The sequence below is a fragment of the Labrus mixtus genome, chromosome 24 (assembly GCF_963584025.1).
Source record: "Labrus mixtus chromosome 24, fLabMix1.1, whole genome shotgun sequence".
NCBI lineage: Eukaryota > Metazoa > Chordata > Actinopteri > Labriformes > Labridae > Labrus > Labrus mixtus.
This window is the reverse complement of record NC_083635.1, coordinates 11,677,684-11,695,142: the sequence shown is the minus strand read 5'-3', so window position 1 is coordinate 11,695,142 and position 17,459 is coordinate 11,677,684. Positions and strand designations below refer to the sequence as shown.

The window sequence follows — 17,459 nt, the reverse complement described above, 5'->3', positions numbered from 1 at the left end:
GCAACTTGGGGTTTATGCTGCATTCATGTGGTGTCGGACACATCGGAAAAACGAGTTTCCGAGTTGTAAAACGCACATGAACACCTGCTAAAGTCGCAACAGCAACTCAGAAACCCGGAAAATAATTAGGCCAACCCCTGCAGAGGCTCTATGAATCAGCCTCCGATATGTTCATGTTGAGGCTGGCTTACAGCGTCGTCTCCGACCTTAACCACGCCCTGAACAGTGAATATGGACTATAACCATCACACCTGAGATACAGGGTCCCGCATCTTAATGAGGTCAAACCATAGACTGCAAAATCCTGGGTCAGGCCTCAGAACTCTTTCGTTCACCAGCCGATCCTCAAATTAAAAGTGGAGCTGAATCAAAGCGCGTTGAAGGCCTCTGACAACAGAGTCCTATCCATCAATTAATCAATCAATACTTTTCATCCACATCAGAAACAGTGGATGGAGCAATCCATCAATCTTAGTGATATGCTGCAGCTATTTAGAATTTAAAAAATCGATGTTGTTCCTCCTTTAGTCCAGCAGATGGCAGCATTATCACATAAAAGCAGCTGATGATGTTACCAGTGCAGGTGTGTTTTTACCACTGCAGGTCTGGAGGGAGATCCTCCACAAATACCTGAAATTACGCACTAAAGCTCTGCCTTTATAGATTAATCAATACTTAGGGATTCGGTCTGTTATTAGGATAACTTTTTAGACTTTTTGAAAGCAACAAATCTTATCCTTATCCTCTCAAAAATTAGTATTTTCCTCTTGGAGTTTACAAGCTCATTAAGAAGCTCACCTCTGTGACGGGCTGCATGCTGTACTCTCACTCTATCCATTATGGATCATCCTGACCTCCCTCTGCAGCACCCCCTGCTGGACAGACAGCTGAGCAGCATCATCGCTGTCACAAGGACAGATACAGGAAATCTTTCCAACCTGAAAGCAACATCCCTTTAGAAGAAGAGAACTGTCACCCTGATGTGATTATTTTGTGTTTTTTGACCACAGCGCAGCCGACACAAGTCATAAAACGATAATGATGAAGTCACCATGTACTCATGGCAACGGGGGGAGACATTTTATAGACTTAATATTTGGATTTAGGGAGAATAATTACCATTAAGAGATACCTTACGTTTTTTAATTTAACTTAAATTTCCTAACAAACACACAAAGTAGCAGTAAATTATTTCACAGATAAGATATTACGGTTCACTGCTGCAATGTTTGCAAAAGTTACAGAAGAGCAACGAGAATGAGGACAGCAAAAAATGACAGCAAAATGCAAAATTAAATCATCTCTTTTATAATTTGTTTCCCTAATGCCTGGTTTTCAAACTCGACGGCTATAAAACGAGAACTAAATGGTCTTAAATGTGTAAATGAAGAATGTATGCATCCCCAGATTGAGTCACAGGTGTGAGCACATCATGATACCTGCCTTCAGGTGATCAGGATTTTGCACATTCAGGCCCCTCAGCTGTGGATCTGCTCGCTGAGGTTGTGAGGCTGAATCACCTGCTGTTCTTCAGGTATCGTCTCATAACCTGCCCACATGAGAAAGCAGAAATATAAGCATGATGTAAAGGAGGAAATGGAGGACCGAGTCGTAGTATTTGGTGGCTTTCCTCCCGGCCATCTTCCCGTGGGACCGTCAGGATGATCGTCTTCCCCTCCTCGGGTCAGAGGACCACATCAGGCCTCAGGGACGTGGAGCTTTCTCCCCAGGTCCACCCTCACCTGCCTATCTTTGGCTATCTGCAGGAGGCTCTTCAGTTTATAACAGTGACTTTACTAAAAACATTTTTCAAAAAGAAAAAAGAAAGAGCTAAACAACAGTCTATCACTCTTTAAATATGTATCAGAGGTTTTTCTTGGCATGCTTATTCCGGCTTTAGCAGCTGTGACCAAAATCCTGGCACCAAACTGGATTTATTCATCGTTTTTCTTTTCACATTTTACATTATACAAAAATATAGAGTACCAAAAGTGTCCAAAAGGCCGAGTTCAGCCACAACATATTCAGCAGAAGTGTCTCCTCGGAGGACAACTGATAAATCGATGTCCTTTCAGCAATCTGGGGGAAAATACATACAAACATTTTTGCACATTTTCTGCAAACTTGTGCAGAATATTCCTACAAGATTGGCCCTCAAACGGAGCTGTTTGCTTCCTGCTACATTACATTTGATAAGGTGGGAAACACCTGACTTCATTTCTTTGTATTTACAGTTTAAAAACACAAAATTTGCAACAAACAATTTACAGCACAGGACTTACACATTTAAAGGTTACATATTCTCCTCCTGGGCCTGTATGTAGAATTTATACAAATATTGACAGTTTAAGTATCTAGGTCACTTAAGGTGCTTCATTTGAGGAGGAGGAAACTGGAGCATGTGGAGGGAATCCAAGCAATTGTTTTAAAAGCCTAAACTATCACTTTGTTTTCAGAAATATCAAAGAAAATAAAGTCACAGTCGTCCTTTCTTTCCTTAACTGACAAAAAGAGTGTTAACAGAAGAAGAACTGGTCAACGTTATGAATGATTCCCCTGCAGCTGAACATTTTTTATACTTTAAGCAGCTGTTCCATATTTTCTTTCACAGTGTAAAAAAAAGTAAAAAGACTTGAAGCACAGTTAAAGGAGAGTTTAGTTCTTTTTAAAAATGAGCCCCTTTTTTACACGTTTTCATAAAAACATTTAGAATTGCGGCTGTAGATGTAGAAAGTAAACAGGCGACCATGCTGCGACAGGAAGTGTGTAAAAGTTGTTGTTTTTGTCCCTCACAGGCTCAGGTTCTCTTAAACTTTGTGTATGCGTGAAAACGTGGAAACATAAGGCCAAATTTAAAAAAAAAAACTTTAAAAGCATCACAGTGACACATTTCTTTATAACACACAGCGCTCTGTTCTGGTGAGTGAATCGGATATTTACAAGTTAAGCTGCAGTATATTTGGTGATTCTTGAACAGGAACGTTTGTGCTTCAACATCCAGAGAAGAGAAGAGCGGCTGCAGAAGACAAAATGCCCGATATCCCGACTAAATCAACGACTTTGATTTAGCAGGTGCAGATAAAAAACACAAACATTTAACAGTGTACAGTACAAAGTGAGGTGAGTCAAGTGTCCTCTTCAGTGTTGTGGTCCGATGTGGATTCAGCTAAACAATAAAAATTAAAGCACAAAAAAGTCTCTCCATGTCTTCACTTGTCCTTTTTTTTTTTTAAATCATGGGATTATTCTTCTTATTCATCTTTAACACCCACCTGTTCACCTGCGACAACAGATCAACAACCAGGGGATGAGTCTCATCTCTGTCCAGGGGAACAGGAAGTACACACACACAAGCTCCTCCCCCTGGGTCCTCACCCTGCTTTCAGTGTCCTGAGCAAAAACCCAGCACCTCAGGGTGGGTGTGGTGAAAGAAAACAGGAAAACAAGGGTCCCATCTGGGGATAAAAAAGGCGTCTTTGTACCTCTTACGTTGGTCTATGTTGGCTAGTTTATGGTGCTGCAATCGTGTCGCTGTGTCAGGGATAGATCCTGAAAATCTGACCTGACGACATGACGCTCGTTGTTCATGTTTGTCCCCTCGCCTCAATCTAAAGATATATTTAAGAATGAAAGGAGACGAGTGAGTTTAACATGAGTGTCTCCAGAACAAAGGGGATGCTCACTTTCTGTGCTAACTCTGCACCAGGTAACATGAATGAAGAGAATCTGATGATTGTGCAAACGATGTATTTTCACATGACGCTGTGTTGAGATTCTGCTGATGTTCTGAGGATTCTAAATTTGAAAAACTTAAGACATGCTGGACATCCAACCGATCTTTACAGCATATTTATGTCTCTTGACGGCTGAGCTTAGTTGCACCACTTTTTTGGGGGGCCAAAGATAAATGAGCTGTAAAGATCTTCAGATATGACTGGAACGTGATTCTGGTGTTTAATTTCAAACTTTCTTTACCGACTTTTAAAGGAGGAAACAATCGCAGATCGTGTGTGTGTGTGTGTGTGCGTGCGTGTGAGGTGAATGGTTCATGTTTGTGTGGCCTCCTTTCAGCTGTGCATGTAGGTCCTGCACGGGGAGTCCGGGTGGAAGTCGTACTTGCTCAGGCTGGGCGGGTAGTAGGTGGTGGTGAACATGTTGGTGGGGGGCAGCGGGGACGGGAGGTAGTTGCACGTCTCTTCATTCACACGGAGGTTGTTCTTGTTGAGCGTCTGGACGGTGGAGACAAAAAGGAAAGTGTCTTAAAAAAAAAATGTGACAGGAGATTACATCTAAAGAATCAAATAAATCCGCCCACCTTGAACTCCATGGGGATGTACTTCTCGTTCTTTGGCGTGGCGTTGCCCTGCTTGTTGTAGGTCAGGTGGTTCGGGGTGCTCGGGTGGATGACGGCCGACTCCGCTGACGGGCGGTTCAGGTGGTGGCAGTACGAGTAGCCGAGCGCCGACAGTAACGCTGCTGCAAAGAAACTGGCCAAACCCACGGCGACCAGCTGGAACAAAGTGAAGGCTGCAAACACAGAGAGGAGGAGGTCGACTTTCAGAGCCTCTGACGGCTGCAAACATCGGACAACACGCAATTATTTTGATCTGTATAACAAACAACAGGTTTAGAAAAATAGCCAATAGCTTTTTTAGTTTGCAACAGTAACTTGGGGATGATACCCAGCTGGAGACGGCAGTCACGCCTCTGTGAGAAAGATTTACTCGAGGAGCTAACAGGAGAGATTTTCTGTTAGCAGATGAGAAAGTACAAAGACACAGAAAGTCTGTGTGTGTTTGAAATCATAATTAGTGTGCAGAGATAATTAGTTTCCACTCACTTCCACAGCTCTGGCTCTCCAGTCCCGGTAAAATAACTTAAAAAAAAGAAAGAGACAGAGACAGAAATCAAACAAAGAAAGTGGTGAAGTGAAATCACTGCAGCGCTGAAAGATCAAACAGAAATGAGGAGACGAGTTATTTTCTAAAAAGGCTTCATTGTCCCGCTGCCGACGCCTCCATTAATTCCTCTTTTGAATTTCTGCAGAGGAAGAAGAGTCAGCGTTTCCTTGCCTCTGATTCAACCTTTGAGCGACTCTGAATCTGCAGAAAGTTTAGAACACGCAGCAAAACCTGCTCCAGAAAATGAACTGAAAGAAAAGCTTGCGTACCCGGCACCTCGTGAGGCTGACAGGGACGAGACTGAGTGATGTTTCCCTGACACAGACCAGGCTCCGCCTCCTGCTCGTCTCCACAGTGACGAGTGCGATGCTGCAGACCCTCATCGTCACAGTCCCCCCAACCTGTCCATTCACCCCAACCTGAGGAGCAGAAACAAAGAGGGTTTGTTCTGCCTGCTTTTACTACTTTCAATCATTCAAATCAGATTTCCCTTAAAGATCTGTCTTCGTACCTTCACATGTGTGTGTGTTACAGAGCGCCTCCTCGGTGTGCAGCCCGATACAGATGTCTCCTCCACTGGCGGGCAGCGGGTTACTACAAGTCCGAGTCCGCTGGTAGTGACCTCCCCCACAGCTGGAGGAGCATGGAGACCAGGAAGACCAGCAGGACCAGGCTCCATTCACTGAGAAAACACACACACACTTTATTAAAGTATAGTTAATATGATGTCACTGCAGCGATGTCACTGACAGTCAGGTACTCTCTGTTACCTGGGCACGGCTGAGTGTTGCAGTCCTGATACTCCACAGGTGATCCCACACACGCGCTCGGGTTGGTCCGACCCTCTGCCGTCGAGCAGCTTCGTTTCCTCGTCCTGAAGCCTCGGGCGCACGGCAGAGAACAGGTGGACCACGTTTCCCACAATCCCCAGCGCACACCCTGAGGCTGGGACAGAGTGTGACCGCTCGTCTTCATCAAACCTTCGACCAGAGCTGCAAGGCACGAAGGGAAACTAAGCTTTTCTTGACTTCAGAATTCATCTTTTAATTTCGGAATACTTTGTTTCCTGAGCTCACCGTCGGTCTGACAGGCTCCTGACCCGTCATTGGGGCAGAACCGGGTCTCCAGCTTCTTCTTGCCGAGCTGGAGCTGCTGAGGGTCGGGGAGCAGAGCCCGGCACGTGTACCTGAACCTCTGCTCCTGCCGCGAGCCATCATGGCTGACGTTGAAAGGTATCCAGGGCGTCCAGGGGGTGTTACGACGCACCTCGGGACAGGCCTCCAGGTTACAGGCTTTATACTCCTGGAGAACAGGGGGGGAAGTTAAACGACGGCCTGACAGTCCTCTTTAAGCGTTCTTATAAATATAGACTCTAAAGTACCATCGAACATCCAGGACACGTGTTTCCGTTCTCACAGGTTCTGGTCCTGGAGTGAACCCCTCCACCACACTCAGCACTGCAGTGAGCCCAGGGACCCCACGCTGTCCACAGCACGGGCAGGGGACACGGCTTTTTATCATTACACAGCCTGAAAACACACACACACACACACACACACACACACACACACACACACACACACACACACACACACACACACACACACACACGTCAGTCCTGTCCAAAGTGATCTTATATGTGTCATATCTTGCTTTATTTTATTGTCTTTATGTCGTTTCTGTAAACATATCCCTCCTCACCTCTCCTCTCGACCCTGGCCGACACAGATCCGACCGCCGTGGCGAGGCGATGGGTTGTTGCAGGAACGCTGCCTCACTTCAAATCCGATGCCACAGCTGCTGCTGCATGAACCCCATGAAGACCACGGAGTCCAGCCGCCATTCCTGAGGAACCAAACACAGGACTAAAGACTCAGGGCCTGTGTCACAAAGGGATTGCGCCTCCTTTGCGACCACTAAATGGCGTGCAATCCACACGCTAGCCACGATATGACTGTACCTGGAGCAGTTGGCCACCTGGATAGTGGATCCCTTACATTCCACTCCCCCACACCGAGCCACGGGTCCGTCACACGAGCGAGACCGACACATACAGCTGCTGACGGAGCCCTCGCCGTCATTGTGGTTGCACGGGGTCCACGGCGCCCAGGGACCAAAACCGCCATCCTGTGTTAGGTTCCTCATCTGCAGAGGATTCAAAGGAGGAGGGGAGACGAGGTCAGATTTCTCCATATGCACCACATTTGAGGAGCTGGAGCTGAGGCGGGTTTTAAACCTCCTGACAAACCGTTACACCGCGCCCACCTGTCAATCAGGTCAGCTACACGCCTTATTGTGAATAACTCTTATCCTTCATCAAATCAAAACTGATGAGTCATCAAAACATTCACCCCCCGTACAGTGTGTGTCCATCGAGACATGAGCTAATCACACCTATTTGGTTTTTTGAACCAGGCTGTAAACATGTTAATCTCTGCTGTAAAAACAGGCTTTTTAGAATGGGTGTGTATGTGACTTCCTGTGCTTCTGCAGCCAGCCTCTAGTGGACACTCCAGGAACTGCAGGATTTAGCACTTCAGCATCAGCTTCATTTTTCAACACTGGAGGTTGCTGCTTTGTTTTACTACATAGTAGATTAGTAGTGGGCATCTGCCTCTTGTGGCCAAAGTGGGTATTACAACAACAAACAAATTAAAGTAAGCAGGAAAATGTGTGTGTGTGTGTGTGTGTGTGTGTGTGTGTGTGTGTGTGTGTGTGTGTGTGTGTGTGTGAGTGTGTCTTACCGGGCACTCGGTGATGTTCTGGATCCACTGGTTCATGTTGGAGCTCTCCTCGATCCTCGTGCAGCGTCTCTGTTTCAGATCCCAGCCGCAGTACGGATCCCGAGCCTCCAAACACTGACTGATGGAGAGAAAACACTCCGTCAGTCACTGATGCAGCTGCAGAATTATAAAAACCACCTGACACACGATCATGCTCGCTTTGAAACACGATTTAAAAATGACACAAAAAGCTTTATTTATCTGCACATAGTAGTCAGTAAGATCATTGATTCCATAATGTTTGTCTCCGTGTTAATGTGGTTCAAGTACGAGGCTGCCAGAGGAACTCATAAAACAAACTGATGCACTTTGTTGTACAATATTTAGCAAGATCATCAACATTTTCTGGAAGCACTAAGAATAACAATCTCAGCCTGTCAGTGACAAACACAACAGTTTTTAGTTTTCTTCTACAAAGTATTCAGAAGAGTTTCAAATACTGAAATTACCCCGAACTGAGACATCAAGTGTGTAAATCTGCTAGTTAGTTCCTGAACACTCCTCTCATTTACAGACAAACAAACACTCTGCACTGGGAGGTGTTCTACCTTTCCGTTGGATAACTGGAGCAGCGCTCTAACGGGATCTTCACCAGCCTGTCGTCGAGCCCCACAAACAGAGATCTGTCACCCTGGAGGATTTTCAGGCTCTTGATTGGAGCGATTTTCCCTTCAGGGAGGATCCTCAGCTCCTCTAGGTAGCAGCCGTGAAGGCTCTTATTGGTGGTGGAGAGAGCCTTCATGATGGTGCCGTATTCTGATTGGACGGGATGAAAATGGATCTATTACTCTTATTGTTCCTCGTCAGGTAAAGTCTGCAGCTTCTCTCTGGTGTCTCGCTCACCTGTTCCGATGTACATGACGTGGTAGAGTCTGTCTCTGCCCTGCACGAGGTCCACCACCAGCTTGGAGAAGCGCAGGTTGTCCTGGGTGAACAGCGGGTTGGTGGTGAGCGGCTGGACCACGTCGTTCATGAGGAAGAGTCTCTGTGCGTCCTGGAGGCTCCGCTCGGTCAGGTTCCCCCCGGGGCCCCCCTCCTCTAAAGTCCCACACTGAGTGAATGAAACGGGAGTTTACGACTCCATCCAAAGTCTTATCTTAAAATAAATACAAAACGTGAAGTACCTGGAAGTTGGGTATGGGGTTCGGCGTGGAGAGCCAGGCGGTGCGAGGGTTCTCCTGGTACCTAAAGGGTCCGTTAAAGGCCTGAGTGATGGAGCTGAGGTTGAAGGCACAGATGGCAGACGCTGAGATACTGTTCCTGAAAGAGAGGACGGAGACACGTTTAGACATCAGCAGGTCAATGAGCGGTCTCTGATGTGTGGCCGTGTTTCACCACTCACACGTTGGTGGTGAAGATCCCGTAGATCAGCTCCTGCTCGGGGAGGTAGAACGTGCTCTGCAGCTCGTTGAAGTAAAACGGGATTTCTCCGGAGCGCGAGCAGTTCAGTCGAGCCTTCATGAAGGTCGTCCAGGTGTCCTCCAACAGGAAGCGTCCGCCCATGTCGTTCTTGCAGACCCGGGCCACGCGGGACACCACCATCTTCCCGCAGTCGTTCTCCACGGCGGTCTCTCTCAGGAAGAAGTAGGCGAAGCGACCGATCTCGTAGACGGACACAAAATGAGGCTCTATAGGACAGAGAAGACGCAGGAAACGTGAGAATCGGACGCCAGGAGGGCAGACGGTTTAAACGAGCGTCGCGTTTATTCACCGTTGAGCCATTTGGAGTTGTACTGAGCCGTGCGCAGTGGCGGCATGTTCCCCAGGCTCCTGTAAATGACGGGGTCGCGTCCGGAGAAGTCGATCACCGTGGCTGCGTACAGCTCGCCGCGCTCCGTCACCATGGCGGTGGAGTTATGGCGAGGGTCGTAGGGACATCGAGCCACGCCGTTCACGGTGTCCAACACCTGACTCATGTTTCCGATCTGGAAGAGACAAAAAAAAAGCCCGGAAACTAAATAAATAATCAAATGTGGACAGACTCTGAGGCTTCTGTTTACATTCTATTAAGGCTAACAGTGATGTAGAATTAGGGGGCGTGGCCTCTTTGAGTGACAGGTGGGAGCTGCTAGCTGTCTAGTAGGTGCCACCTCAGCTAATCCTGTCTCTGACCTTTAACCTCTGGACCTTGTTTGTGATATTTTTGCCCTAATTGATCTGTCTTTGTGTGATTTTATAACTACTTAATTCACATGTTAACATTAACACCAATTCTCAGGTTCTGTACTCACCTGTCTGGTTACGCAGACCGGGGTGAAAGCGTTTGTCCCGCACGTGAACAGCGTCGTCCCACTCATCAACAACACCCGGATGTAGTTTTGACACTCCTCCTGCAGGCAAACAAAACACAACTCTGTTTATTAAAGTCGGAGGAGAAGCCGTCATAAATGTGTATTTCAGTTTGTTAAAGCAGAACGCCACCTCAGTCTTCCCTTTGCTCTGACACGAGCGCCTGGTTTCTTCATCAGGCGACCATTCTGTCGCCTGGAGAGGAAAAATAATAATGTTTGTTTGTTTACAGGCAGATAAACAATTTGAGATCCTTAAACTGAAAACAACCTCATGATAAGTTAAAGATTCAATACCTACAGACTAATGAGGAACCCTGAGATGTTCTAACTATCACTTTTCATTTAAAGACACTTAAGGACACTTATAAGTGATATTTTGATATCAAATTAATTGATTTTGTCAACATATTTATTATTGATTTATCATCAGACTCTGAGGAATTTAAACATTTGTACATTTTTCTAAATAAGTCTTACAGCTGAGGCTACATGGTTTTCTTCATTCTTTCTTTTTTGCTTGTTTCAAAAAACAAATAAACAAATCATGAAGCTGAAAGTCGGCTTACCTGTATCAGCGACGCGTTGCTCAAACTCAGTCTGAAGAGAAAGTTTCTGTCAAAGAGATTTTTCACGTTAGACAATCAATGATCTGATGATTAAAATCTTTCTTTTACAGGATGTTTGAGTTTCTCTTCTGATCTAATCTCATTATAGCGACACTAAAGAGGCTTTGTTTGAACTGTGTCACCTCGCTCCCACAACGATCTGCCGTCGGCTCAGGTCGATGGCCAGCTGAGAGAAATCCTTCGCTCCTCGATGAGAGAACTCGGACACCCACGGCCTCAACGCTGGACAGAGAGAACGAGAGGAACAGAGGAAAACAGAAGCAGAACAGGATGCTTTGATTCTGACTTGTATCACATCAAAGATTTAAAATGTTGATATCTCAACGCCACTCACCTTGGTACGAGACGACGGGATGCTCCTTTCTGCTGCAGTCTGCAGGTTTGACGTGCGTCTCCTCGGACAGACACACAGACGAGAAGACGATCAGCACGAGGCCACAGGGGGAGAGAGGCCACGCCCCCAGACCTGACGTTACCATAGCTACAACCTCATCCAGTCTTCTGTTAAGTCCTCAGAAAACACCTGTAGGGAAAAGAGAAGAGTTTGACCTCCTTGTAAAGAAAGTTTTAAATGTTTATGGACGCCTCTTTTTGCTCCCCGTCCATCATTCTTAAATCAGCTCTGCTCGCTCTGTCTGCCCGCTCTCGGTCGTGTCAGCACGACTCGGTCACGGCTAATTCACCTCAAAGGGCCCTGAGCCGCCGAGCTCTCTGAGGGCCGACTATGAAACCCGAGGGTGCCATCAACAGGAATCTTTATGACTGAGGAGATCCTTTCAGAGACGAGGCCCGGGCCGGCAGCCAAACACGGGGGTGTGAACTCTGAGCTGTGAGGCTCATGAGGGGTCTTTGTGTCAACATCGGGATCAGTTTGTGTTCATCAGATCGGCTCAGGGTCGGTGATATGAGGACGATTAGCGCAGGAGCACGGGGCATGCAGAGGAGAGCCGGCTGCAAGTGGAACAAAATGCAGCAAAAATAAAAACACACAACAATCAGTGACTGGAATATTGTTTCCTTTTCTAGATTAGAGAAGTCGGCAAACACATGCACATCACTTAGTCCTAAAAAAACACCAGATATGATGCAGAAAGACTTTGGGTTAGGGTCCCAAATATATACATATTTATTTGCTATATGCATTAAAGAACAAATGCATAAAGCAAAAAAAATAAGTAGATATCTGGGAGCTTAATTCAATGAGCTAAACAAAATTAAGGCCAATTTAAGCAATTTTTTCAACGCAATTAACAGACTATTCACTGTCATTTAATAATTTTTCATCACAGCCAATTATGACTGGTTATTTCCTGCACATTGTTGCTCTGAGATCATTGTAGAAATATTTAAATTTTTCCTGTTGTGCATGGTGTTGCATCGACAGCTAAAGGTGTTGTCCTGTTTTCTTCATATTTACAAGTTATTGTGAGCCTTGGCTTATTGCTTCCATTCATAATAAAGGCATATCAATCACCACCCAACCATTGTATCAGTCACGCTCTAGTTTGAAGCCCTGTTGGATTAAAGAAGTTGAACAAACAGCTCAGAGAGGCTTACATTTCTGTCCGATCTCAAGCCGTCAAAGTGATTAAACTGTCAAAAAAAGTCTCAAGAGAACAGCTACGGCAACTCGTTCACACCTTTGAGCCATTTAGCAGATTACAAATGACCAAAAAAAAAAAAAAAGACAGAGATTGATTCAACTTCTTCTGTCGCCATCTAACTTTGTCTTTCCTCTGGTTTCCCTGCAGCTGCTCGTCGCCCCTGCAGAGAGGCTTCAGTGAATGTGAGCCTGTCTGCTGCTCACCAGGAGGACTGAATGTGTGTGCAGCAGAGGTTTTTGCTGCCTAATGAAGCGACAGGAGCCGAGCCCGCACCGCTGGCCCTCGCTTTTGTTCTGTGCCAATGCTCCTCTCACCGTGCAGAGGCGGGCCGGTGAGAGGCCTTGTGTTCTGGGTTTTTTTTTTTTTTTGTCTTTTCAGAGCGCTGCAGCAGACGTCAGTCAGATTCTTCAAGGGGCGGGAGGAAATGTGGAACTGTACGGGTGCAGATTCTCCCTCTGGGATCAGCCTGAAGACAACCAACTCAAAGACGACTGACATGAGCATTTTCAGCGTTGACACCTTGGTTACAGTTTTGTACGTCTGAACATCCTCCTACACATTCTTCTTTGGAGGTTTTGCAGAACTTTTACCAAAAAAAATTGTCTTTCTTTCTTTTTGTACCAGGCTGTAAACGTATTTACGTCTGCCTGTAATGTGTATTTTCAATATGGGACCTAATGGGGACTCTTTGGTTTATGGAAAAAGCCTCAAGTGGACACTCAAGGAGCTGCAGCTGATTACACTTCCACATTGGCTTCATTTTCAAATCCCAGCCCAACTCAGTGTTGGTTTCTTTAAAGTGATGTGGGTATCATGACTTTGATCACATCTGTAATATTCCTAATGACTAACTTTGACCCCACTCACCAAACTGTGACCGCACAGTTCACCCACATCACCCACGTGTTGCTGGGTATACTGGTCTGGAATCAAAGGCATTAAAAAGTCAGATGTGGTTTACAGATTTAAGATTGGGGAGTTGGTGTTGACAGAAACGTAGGGAGCTTTTCAAACGTCCAGGCGTGTTTTTCTTGCGGTGCCAGGAGTGAGTAGGAACATTCATTGACTCGTGGAGCTGCATGTGTTGGAAAAACAGAGTAAAGCTCGAACAATCTGAGCGGAGATTAGAAACAGAGTCTCTGATTCATGTGACCTGAGAGTGTTGGGACTGTGGGAGAGAAACACGACGGGAACATGTGACCCCCACAGAGAGGAACCCTGCTCTGATTTTCACCCTGCTGCTGTGGATTTACCACCGAGTGAGAACTTTAAAGCCTGGTTTTCTGTGCGTCCATAAACCAAAACATGACAGGTGTATTTCTGCCTGTCGGTTGCAAAATCAAGACGCCGTTAAAAAACTTTGGGCTGTCAAACAATTAAAGTTGTCAGTTGCATAAACAAGAACTTTGAGTGGACACACTTGGATCAGAGGGATTTTAGTTGCAGCCGTTACAGCCTGTTTCATTGCTGCAGGCTGAAGCAACTCCAAAACTTCCCCTCAACATTAAGATCCAAAAATATGTAAAAAGGGGGCTTTGTCATAAAAACAAAGGAATTCCCCTTTAGGTACGCTTCATTAAATCAAGAGAAACCCTTATCACTGAGGTGATATATGACAGCGAAATTAATTGCAAGTAATTATTCCCTCATTGAGAAGCTCCGTAATTTGTTCATCCATGGCATCAGGGATAAAAGGAGCGAGTAGAGCGTCTGACCTGTGTGTATCAGCCTCTTGTCTGAACTCTCTTGTTCTTGGACTTTATCCAAATATCATTAAAAGAAACACTGACCCCCCCCCCCTTCCCTCTCGAAACCCCCACCTCCCCAGACTGAAAAAACCTCCGATTCTGAACTCTGAATTCCTCCGATTCACAAAACAACACAAAGAAAATCCCTGAAATGTCTCTCATGCTCCAACAGAAGAGCTTCAAACGGAGTCTGTACCTGTAAAGAGCAGTAATATGAAATTCAGATGCAGAGCGCTGGAGGAGCGAATGTGCTCTCAGAGGGCGTCCAGAGTCCCTCCATCAAAATATTCAGAGAGGACCATTTCCGAGGCAGTGTTCTCAGCTCCTTCCTACCGGGGTGAATGGCCTCTCTGTGCGACCTGCCAACTATCTGCCAATGGCTGCTCTCTTTTACAAGTGAATGGACTGAGTTTAGCCACAGTTAAAAAGACACACTAACGTGCCATGGCCGCGCCACAATGGCCGCTCGGGTAATTTGCCAAACCTAATGATGCCGGTTTGGCCCCGGAGAGAGGAGGTAGAGAGCGAGAATCCTAAAGAGGCTCACAGCTGCACCCATCTCTCTCTGTCTGCCTCCTCCTCTCTCCCTCAACCTCTGCTCGCCCATCAGCGACTCTGCTCCTTCTGGAAAACAACACAACTAGGGAGTATAGCCGAAAACAAACCCTCTGCATTCTCTCATCGAGCTTCACAAACAAGCCAGCTCACAGGAAGCTCTTTATCTGCAGCTTTTCCTGCAGCATGAAGCATCGACCTGCTCAACAAGAAACAGCAGTCAAAACAACGAGCAGCATTTAGAGGGCAGATATTTATCTCAGGAGTCAGTTTAGTTCAACAACAAGAGAGGGAATATTAGATCTACGTTCATCAGGTGGTCGGAGACGTCTCTCTTAATGATGCTAACGCTGCACTCACATGAACTCACAACAACAACAACAACAACAACACAAAAGAGGTCTGATAACGAGTTGTACTGCGAATGCAAAACAATGATGCAATAAGACGCTATACTGGGGATGCTCGAAGCAACAAAATGCAGCTTCTTTGTAAAATTGCACACTTGAAATAAAGCTGAAATTCTCTCCAAAGTAGAAGAACTGATCTTGTTGTTTCAGTGTTTGAGGACGCTCTGTTAAATCTGGCTGTACATTCTGTGATGCAAAAACTTGAAGCATTTTACTTTTTGATTGCAATGTTGTCGACCGTCTCACATTATGTCCCCGTCCTGTTCTCGCTCACTTTACCGTGCAGCCATTATCAAGTTAAAGTTTGTTAAAGCATGATCAACTTTACCAAACCAGAAGATGAGGCGTAGGATAAAAGAGGTTATTAAATCTTACACAAACTTTGAAGCCCTCTGATTTTGTGTAATGTGAATAAAACATACACTGACATTATTTCGGAGAGGGACGGCTGATATAGATGAGCTAACAGGGCTCAGCTGTTCCTATATTATCAAATACAAATTTGAAAATCATTCTCTAAATAACTGACAACTTGGTGGAACCGAGAGTGGAAACTGAACGTAATGATTACAAGAAAAACACACAATATCTTCAACCGGCTGATTATTGACAGCCCCAGTCCTGCAGCATCCTCTTCCATTAATTCTGAAGTGTAAATGATTGACAGGTGTCATGATCCCGCCTTAAATCATTCGGCCTTCAGGCCCCAGACTTCTGACCGATGACACAACTGTTACAAGCGTTACAGACTCTACAGATGCTAAGAGGCAGAAATCGGGGAGAGAGAGCCACAGGGTCGGATTCAAACCCAGGCCGCCCACTTGGAGGACTACAGCCTCTGTATATGAGGCGTGTGCACTAACCGCTGCATTATGCAGTTTGAAAAAAATGTGCTATAAAAACTGATTGCATGGTTAATAATGTATAAAGTGATGCATCATCCCCTCACAAACATCTGCAGACAAACAGCTGCACTCTAACTTCAACTGAACCAACTATCTCCAACCTGTATCCACTTCAGTCGGACCTCCTGCTGTCACGAGACTGGTAACAACTGAGCACACTCGGACTGTGGGATCTGGGTCACAGCTCCTGGAAAAAAAAAAATCCAGTGGGTCTGAGATTGTTCCCCCAAGGTCGAGAACGAAGTCACGGGTTTCTCTTTGAACATCCAGAGTCCTCATGGAGGATTTTATAACGAGGAAGACGAGGAGGAAGAATGCACAAAATAAGATCTCCTCTTCTTCAACCAGTTTAAATAAGTCTAAAAGATGCACATGCAGTATGAAGTAATATAAGAATGTACAATCCAAACTTTCACAGTGATGAGTCGACCAGATGAAAATCGAGTCCTTAAATCAGCCTGAAGAATATTTTGCATGATTACTATGAAGCTAGGAACTGTTATCGTCCTGTAATAACGAATAGTCAAAATACTGTAAACATGATTCATCTGCAAACCTCTGTCAGTCAATCTTCATCCTATTACTCCCAGCAATCATTTTGGAGAACAAGGCAGAAAATAATTGCGACTTTTATTGCAAATTCTGAGGTAGCAGCTGCTTCAAAACAAAAATATTTCATATTAAAAAGAGATACAAACATGAAGCAACATGTGGCTCTTACTTGACAAAAGTTAATTTGCTTGTTTACTGGTCACGATGCAACCTAGTGCAGGAGTTCGACTGCATTGTTTGGTAATTAAAACCAAGACATTTCTCGATATTTGATTCTTAAAACTTAGATTTTTCTTGCTGTGGTGTAAAAAAAAAAGTCTGGCTATCGTTTGATCTTCGCTAGAATTGAATGAAAGTTTAAAACTCTGGTGTTGTGACAACCTTACTGGAAACACACAGACAGAAAATGCTGCACTGAAAGCTACGAAATGTTCAAACATAGGACAGAGAACCTCACCAGGACTGAAGATACTGTGAGAAAAAGTGAGAAAAACTCGTCCAAGTTGAAGAAATATTCAACATTAAAATCCAGAGAAAAGTAAGAAAGAGAAAACTTTCACTAAGACGTGATTTTAGGATGCATAAAGGAGGTTTTTGATGCAGATCAGGGGGTCTTTTCTCCTGTCTCCACCTCTGAATCTCTCTCCCAAATCCCCCCACATCCTATCTCAGCTCTTACTACACATTAAATTAACCCTTCACATGTCCATTCACGCTACATGTAGGCTCGGGAGTTCGTCAAAGAGCTGATGATGGGCTTAAAAAGGGGAGGAGGGAGAGGTTTAAGGTCATGTTATAGATCATTAAATAAGAAAAGAGGCTTCAGAGAGGAGATTCAGTGCATAGAGGCAGAAGCAGGCATCAGAAACAGATAAGAAACAACATTAAAACAAGCAGAACTCAGCGTTAAATCAGGAGGATAAACGTACTTTTCCACCATCACCAAAGAGACGATCCAGGATTCAAAGCAGCCGCACAGGTCCCCGACGCTTCACATGGTGGGAGAGAGAGAAGAGAGAGAAGTTGTTACACATCGGCACCCAGTGGCACGCTGACCGGAGTGTGTGCAGGACGGACGGTGGGG

General features: G+C 45.3%; 1 protein-coding gene across 1 annotated transcript; it reads right to left on the bottom strand.

Annotated features, from left to right (window-relative positions):
• Positions 1-1,870: 1,870 nt before the first annotated feature.
• Positions 1,871-17,459, bottom strand: LOC132959588 (semaphorin-5B-like). Its single transcript, XM_061032714.1, has 22 exons — positions 17,305-17,459; positions 10,936-11,124; positions 10,724-10,823; positions 10,542-10,587; positions 10,106-10,168; positions 9,916-10,014; positions 9,396-9,609; positions 9,027-9,312; positions 8,809-8,944; positions 8,528-8,735; positions 8,233-8,440; positions 7,646-7,763; positions 6,862-7,046; positions 6,603-6,746; positions 6,283-6,430; positions 5,978-6,203; positions 5,672-5,893; positions 5,413-5,583; positions 5,171-5,320; positions 4,841-4,876; positions 4,316-4,527; positions 1,871-4,229 (listed from the first exon to the last, which is right to left on the bottom strand). Exons 2-22 carry the CDS (start codon positions 11,078-11,080, stop codon positions 4,068-4,070), a joined length of 3,279 nt encoding a protein of 1,092 aa, XP_060888697.1. The 5' UTR covers positions 11,081-11,124; positions 17,305-17,459; the 3' UTR covers positions 1,871-4,067.

Bases quoted from the DNA above. Each gene is read 5' to 3' on its own strand.
- LOC132959588 (XM_061032714.1), bottom strand. From the start codon at position 11,080: ATGGTAACGTCAGGTCTGGGGGCGTGGCCTCTCTCCCCCTGTGGCCTC. The intron at 6,431-6,602 runs GTGAGGAGGGAT...GTGTGTTTTCAG, and splicing joins GGCCAGGGTCGAGAGGAGAG to GCTGTGTAATGATAAAAAGC. The intron at 5,584-5,671 runs GTAACAGAGAGT...GTGTTTTCTCAG, and splicing joins CAACACTCAGCCGTGCCCAG to TGAATGGAGCCTGGTCCTGC.